Consider the following 7,620-nt stretch of genomic DNA (forward strand, 5'->3'; position numbering starts at 1 on the left):
TGTTACATGAGAAACTATCTGTTCTGTAAGCCTTCACCTGAAGTACAATAAAATATTTTAAAAAAAAAAAAAAAGAAAGAAATTAGTAAGTAAGCCCAGGTAAGCACGTGTGCTGACTAGGTGATCTGTCCTTGTCAGGGATTATAAATTTGAAAAGAGACTTTGATTCTGTAGGAAGATGCTGTGACATTGGGAGAGAAACAGATGCCAGCCATACCTAGAAGCAGAATCTTGGATGTGGTGAAAAAATGTGGAGTTATTCACTACAGATAATCTAGTAAGCATGGTGCTTACCTTGCCTGTTGGCTAATCTACCCCCCACCATGGTTCATTACAAAAGGAGCAATGGCACCCAATTGTCTTGATGATTAAATGAATGAATACAATGCATGGCAAGCACTTCTCATGTCCCAACCCATATAAGTACACCCTCAGTGAGAGCTGTATTTCTCTCATTAAAAAACCAAACCGAACCTGTTGCCGACGAGTTGATTCCAACTCATAGTGACCCCAAATCAGTACCTTCAGGGTATGCAATGGGCTTTTGGATGAGACCAGCACAGTTGGTGGCTAATGGAGATAATCTTCACCTGTGGGCTCGCAGGATTGCATGTGCTCCGTCTCCAGGGGAGTCGCTGAATTGATGATCAGCCACCCCAGGTCGGCAGGGCGGTACTAGGTGGCCACCAAAGATTCCTGGGCCCACCTGATGTCTAGCCTTCAGATGCTTCCCCTCCTTCTGTACCGAGTGCCTGGCTCCTTTTCCCTCCCTGGTGATTCTGAAGCACACTGGAAAAAGATGAACGACCTGAAGAAGGTGTTTCAGTGAATGTGTATGACTCCTTCATTGATTGTTCCCATAGAATTAAACCCCTGCCATCCTTCCCAGGTCTATTCCAGCCCATCTCCTCTGACCACCCCCGACCTCTCTCTTCCCTGAACTTTAAGGAAAGGTGCTCCATTCCACCCAGCACTTGCCTTGTGCATGGCTGGAGAGGTTCAATGAAGGCCTTTTGGCCAGTTGCTGTAGGCCCAGTTCCCTGGCCCCTTGTGGCCCAGCCCAGGCTCCTGTCTTAGAGCCTGGTTGCTATAGAAATGACTACCAGAAAAACAAGATGGGGAGGTTGGCACATGGGTTGGGCCCAAGCCTTTTCACAGATAGTTTTTTGTTTTATATTGGTTTGGGTTTTTTTTTGGTAGAGAAACACACCTCATATTTACCATTGCTTCTGTTCATCATATGCAGTCTCTACACAAGTGAGTTTTAACTTCAAATTTGTCCAGTTTGAACAGAGGGACCATTTTTAGCTGGCTTGTTCGGGAGTCTTTGAATGGGCCTTGGAATCTGTGAGGATAAACACAAGCCTGTGGGGCTCAGCTGTGTTTGACTTAAAACTGGAAACACAGGAGTCAGAGGAATGGCTTTATATAGGTCTGTGAGGTCCAGGAGCCCTGAGTATTGATTTATGAGGAGGCTTGGTGAAAGCACATGAAAGCCGAGGTAATATTTATAAATTCCTTCCCCCAAAGCTGGATGGAATGTTCTTCGGAGCTGTAGTCAAATACCACCTTTTTGGGGGATGAGTGGAAGTTGTTTAAGTCCAATTATTCAGTGACTGGAAAGAAAAGGAAACGTTATTCAGGAGCAACTGCCTCAAAGTCTTTGTCATGGAGGAACTTGGGCCAAGAAGACAGCATTAACCGATAGGCCTGGGTTCCTCTCTTATATTCTCACGTTCTTCCTTCAGATCAATGAATATTTGGTGCTCCAGCCTCTAGGTCTCCCCTTTCCCTAGCTCAACAAGGCCAAGGGCCTAAACCTGGCAATTATGATGACCACATTTTATAAATTTTACACACAAGACTTTCCTTGAGGACAGACTCTTTGGCTGTACTGAGCAGTGTGGGGAGGGAGAAGGACAAAGGAGGAAAAAGTGGAGGAGAGATGAGGCTGAGGACGTTCACAGTCGTGCCCAGGTGGCCCTGAGTCCTGAAAGCATTTTGTAATAGAACAGGCTGCCACGGGGAAAAGTGAGTCAAAGTAGCTGATGCTCAGTAATGGAGGTTGGGGCTGTGAGGAGCCTGTGCTGCTGCCATCCACAGCGAAAGACTCTTACATGTGTGACTTCTGGATCCACTGGCCAAGGAGGTCTTGAACACCCTAGGACATCACACCCCTGTGCAGAGGTGAGGGTAATCAGAGAGCGTCAACCCATGTGGCTGAGCAAGTTGCACTCACCTTGGCCAGGGGGGATGACCTTCTTGCTTAAGTGAGAAAGAAGGGAAGGCACTAAAAAAAAATTGTATTCATGGATGTAAATCTAAGAGGAGGGAGGGGAGTGCATTCGACTTTGCTGTAGGGCCACTTTTACCTTGTGACCTCAGATTTCTCATCTGTAGGAAAAAAAAAAAAAGAATCCCATTGACCTTGGATCTGCTTGCTTCTGAGGGGTCCAACGGGATATGTTTCCTAACTGACACTCAGCATCATGAGAATAATGACAGAATAGACAGGGTGATGGTGTGAAGGGCAATGTTGTCTCTGGAGGCAGGAGAAAGTGGCACCATCATTCCAACCTGCCCTAACCTCCCTCCACAGCCCAGCTTCCGGGGCTGTCACTATGACACCCTAAGGGAGGACCAGGGACTTGGAAATAGGCATATGAATAGTGGGGAAGGCCTTTCTGCAACACAAGTGTAGTCCCTGCCCTGGTACAAAGAATTCTCCACGGAAGACTCTTTAAGCCTTTTAAGACTCAGGAATGGGTGCTTTCAGTATAATGAATGGGATTACAAAAAGATCTGCTTGGAAGTTGGCTGGAAGTCTGGTGGGAAACAGAAAAAGATACCTTCGTCCCCTCCTAGCTGAAGCATTAACAGCACATATGTTGTTGTTAGTTGCCATTGAGTGGATTCCAACTCATGGTGAACCCATGTGTGCAGAATAGAACTGTACTCTATAGAGTTTTCGAGGCTGTGACCTTTCAGAAACAGATTGCAAGGCCTGTCTTCCAAAGCGCTTCTGGGTGGGTTCAAACCACCAACTTTTCGGCTAGTAGCACCTTTTGTGCCATCCAGAGACTCCTAACAGCACATATCCAAAACCTGATGCCACCTAGTCGATTCTGACGCATAATGACTCTATAGGACAGAGTAGAACTGCCCTATAGGGTTTCCAAGGCTGTAACCTTTATGGAGGCAGACTGCCACATCTCCCAAGGAGCAGCTGGTGGGCTCAAACCGGCCACCTTTGGGCTAGCAGCCAAGTGCTTTAACCACTGCACCACCAGGGCTCTGGGCAGCACATACAGGTCCTGACATTTGTAAATGCTTCATTAGGGCCCATACCTTAAAAGAAAGGGATTAAATGTCAAGTCTCCTGCCAGGTTTGTGCTTGGTGACTACAGAACTAGTTGACATTCATGAAGAAAGTCTTCTGGATACATTTCTCTCCTGACTCCAGTTTCTTTCCTTCCTACAGCATTTAGGAATCAGCTTATGAAAGACATTGAGACCTGAGTTGTATTTGACCCTGGTAGCGATGCCAACATTTCAGATTTTGACAGGCAGAACTGTAATTCATGTCTGAACCTCCAAAGTTAATGGTTTGGCTCTTCTGCTCACAGAATGCTGCTGCCCAGTGACACCTGGACACTCATTCCTAGCACTCACAAGGCTTGTTTCCAAATCCCCTCCTGGAGGTAGTCAGCCAATTCTGACTGCTGAAGGCTGCAGGGAGGATTAGCTCCCAACAGATCCTGCTATCTGAGAGCATGATCCTCCTCTTCTACCACCTGGGCGGGAGGCTTTTAAAATTACACTTGCATTTGGGCCAATTCCTATCTGAGATTTCACCCTGGGATGTCCTCTCAGAAGTCAAAGATGGCACATGAGAGACTGCTCTTGACCCCTTTCTGCCCTGTCTTTTCCCTTGGGTTATTTACAGGGGTAGAACTATATTTCAGAGCCTCACAGAGCATTAGAGTTGGAAGGAGCCCTTAAAGATGATAATAATTGTAGCCGTCATTTATTAAGCACCTACTACATGCCAGGTGTGTTAAGAATATTATTACTAATCCTTGCAAATGTTTCAGGGATACTGTTACAATCATCAGTTCACAGTGGAGGCAAGGGTCATGGTAAGGCAGTATCGCAGAATGGTCAAGGATATAGACTTGCATTCAACTCCCAGCTCTGCCACTTACCAGCTGAGTGATATTGGGCTTATTTCTTAAACTGTCTCAGGTTCCTCATTTGTAAGATGGGGAAGTTAATAACAGTAGTTCCTGACAGCATGGTAGTGAGTTAATCTGCCCCTTGCCTAGCACATTGTAAGGACTGTGTAAGTGTCAGCTATTATAATGGAGAGGCTGAGTGATTCTAGTAGAGTCTGCAGTGATAAGTAGTGAGGCCAGGATTGGAATCCCAGTCTGTCATCACCCAAGCCCATGTTTTACACGTGAGGAAACACAACTGAGAGGGAGAAAGGACTTGTCCAAGATCAACCAGCTGCTTTGTGGCTGTTCCAGGGATGGAACCACCTCTGACGAGCCCCAGTCTACTGCCCCCTCCACAAACACTGCCTCACTCTTGAAGTAAAATGATCTCTGATGAGGCCTCTTCGACCTCTGAAATTATCAAATCCAACCTCTGGAAGTCTCTGGGAGAATGAGAGAATAACCATCTGCAAACTGTATTCCCACCTTGTATTCTGAATATAGGTTTCCCCCACTATCCAAAGTTAGAGCTTTCCTATGAAAGCTTTCATAAGCCAAAATGGCATAAAGCGAAGAAGCACTTACCATCAATAATATGGGAAAAATTTTTGAACGTTCCCAGATGCAAAAAATAACCTAGGTCCAGTTTTATGCTAAGCATAACACCCTTACGAGCTCTCTTATGCTTTCCTGATACTTTAGGAGACATCTTGCTAAAGGATGGACAAAATAAATCGAGGTAAAGCACAGATGCTCACAGACACAGTTCAAAGCTATGGCAGCTTGATGGTGAGTGTAGTTCCTGGGGAAGGAGCTTGAAGACGCCATTCTTGCTGCTGGGAGGATGGGGCGGGGGTGGGGGGGCGGTGCGGGGCGCTGCCACTTTAATGGCTTGCTACAAAACAAATGCTGAATGCTATTTCTGCTTCTCACTTTGTTCCTATAAGTGAAAATCCTCTTTGGATTTCTCTCCGTTATCGAAAACAGAAAACGGGTACTAATGTAGGCCTAGCCCTGGTGGCGTAGTGGTTAGAAGCCTGGCTACTAACCAAAAGGTCTGTAGTTCCAATCCACCAGCTGCTCCTTGGAAACCCTGTGGGGCAGCTCTACTCTGTCCTATAGGGTCCCTATGAGTCGGAATTGACTCAAAGGCATGGATTTGGGGTTTTTGTTTGTTTAATGTAGGTCTTTCACAAAAGTGAAGTGGCATAAAGGGAGCTTTTGAAAAGCGGGGGATACCTGTATACAGTTAGCATTCTCCAGTCCCTCACTTTCTTCTAACCACAGAGCATTTCACAACACCCAGAGAGCCAACGCAGGAGAAATAAAAACAGTGATCAGACTTCTCAATTACAGTTGACTTAGATCTTTAGGAGCTCTACATTAACCACTCTTTGCTACCAACTTATCCTTCTATTTAAAATAAATACTCCAGATTTACCTTCTCCAGACTTCTCTCTTTTCACTACACCCACCAGTGCAAGAATTCATCGCATTTTCAAAAGGCACAAAAATGGAGATCCCCCCTGGTTTAAACCCTGGACCCAACAAAGATCACTTTAGTCAGAACCAGACAAAAAAAGAAAAAGAAACAACCAAAATAGGGAACTGAGCTCTTATTTATTCCCCTGCAGTTTCCCTCTCTCTTTCATTCAAATTTCCCTCCATCCAGCTTAAGACAAACATGTTACAACTGACCCCAGTTTTTACTCCCAGTCTCAGAAGATGAATCACAGAGGTTTAGCAAAGACAGAATAGAAGGAGCAAGTGCCTTATGGAAGGCAAGTCGTGATTTTCAGAGGCCTGACCTCAGATGTTAAAGTCTCCATCACCACCCTTCCCTCTAGGTGCCAAGATTTCTCCCACGCCCCCGAATCCAGTGTCCTTAGCACAACAGCAGATGAAGTCTTCAGTCAGCAGGGGATTCAGGCATCGATGAGGGCTAGCAGCTACCCTGGTCCAAGTGTTGAGTGCCCTTTTAGAGGTCATGGCCAGAGTGCTCTAAGATGTCACACTGCTCACATCTCAATGAACGGCAAAGTCAGTGCAAAATGTACTTGTCCTTTCGGAGTAATGCCACTTCTACTTCTGCTCCCGAGTAATGAAAGGATGTTACTGTTTGCTAGGCTTGGGAGTGCCCAGTGTCATTTTGAAGGAGAAGGTGGGAAAGAAAGAACATAAAGGGAGAACATAAAACAGGAAGGAGTGAGGGAAAATGAGATGCATAAAAGTGGATTGAGTCAACTAACCAGAAAAAAAAAAAAAAAAGAGTCCAGAAGAAGCTGGAGGAATGAAGGAAGAAATCTGAGGACTAAGGCTTTTGAAACAGCGACACAGGCACTCGCCAGTGAAGTCCGAAGCCAAGAGGAACCATTTGTGCTGGGCTGGAGCAGCTCCCCAGCCCGCCTCACTTGGAGATCAGCATGCGGACAAACTCCTCATAGTTCACTTGTCCGTCTCCATCCGTGTCAACTGCTCGGATCATCTCGTCCACCGCCGCATCACTCAGCCTCTCCCCAGACGTGGTCATCACGTGACGCAGCTCAGCTGCGCTGAGAAAGCCATCGCGGTTCTTGTCGAATACAAGGAAGGCCTCCCGGAGCTCCTTCTCTCTGTCTGTGTCCTTCATCTTCCTCGCCATCATGCCCAAGAACTCTGGGAAGTCGATGGTGCCGTTGGCGTCACCGTCGATCTCATTGACCATGCCCTGGAGCTCGGCCTCGGTGGGGTTCTGGCCCAGGGACCGCATGACGGTGCCCAGCTCTCGGGTGATGATGGTGCCGTTCCCATCCTTGTCAGACAGAAGGCCTCCTTTAATTCTGCGATCTGCTCCTCTGTAAGCTGGTCGGCCATGATGCTGGGGGAGAGTGGAGGGTGGTGAAAGAGATGGGTGCCCCACGCCGCGGTCTGTGCCCTTGAGCTCTGCTTGGCCACTCAGCACCTGGCAGCAGGCTGGGCTCCTCTTCCCAAACTCTGGAATGACAGGGGAAGATCTGTGGGGCGGATTGTCTGTCTGGTATTCTAGCCCTTGTTTGAATCAATGGCGCTTAAGAAGCAGAGTCCTCCCTCACCATTGGTCTGGCGGATTGGGCTGCCGCCATTCACAGACTTCCCCGCCCTGCAGTTACCTGAACGGCGGGTCCTGTTTAGACTGGAGTCCGGAAGTAGGAACAACGCCGGTCTGCCAATTGAGCTAACGCCAGCTAACACCTCTCTTTGTGAAAGACAGTCAGATTTCCATCCTGACATCAGACAGAGCTTTGATGAACCAGCTGTAATAATACCTTCAACTAAGGTTTGCTGGGCTATATTGACAGAAATTACCTTTTTTTTTTCTCCTTGAATTTTCCCTTTTCCCTTCTTCTTCTCCAGTCTTCCACCTGTCACCCAGTCTCCCCAACTA

The 7,620-nt window shown here is 47.0% G+C and overlaps 1 protein-coding gene across 1 annotated transcript; it reads right to left on the minus strand.

The window, feature by feature from the left end:
* Window positions 1-6,624: 6,624 nt before the first annotated feature.
* On the minus strand, window positions 6,625-7,070 carry LOC101358846 (calmodulin-like protein 3). Its single transcript, XM_004391245.1, is given in 2 exon segments — window positions 6,625-7,019; window positions 7,022-7,070. Coding segments are annotated over 2 exon segments (444 nt in total).
* Window positions 7,071-7,620: the final 550 nt, after the last annotated feature.

The sequence above is a fragment of the Trichechus manatus genome, unplaced genomic scaffold (assembly GCF_000243295.1).
Source record: "Trichechus manatus latirostris isolate Lorelei unplaced genomic scaffold, TriManLat1.0 scaffold00067, whole genome shotgun sequence".
In the NCBI taxonomy this organism is placed as follows: domain Eukaryota; kingdom Metazoa; phylum Chordata; class Mammalia; order Sirenia; family Trichechidae; genus Trichechus; species Trichechus manatus.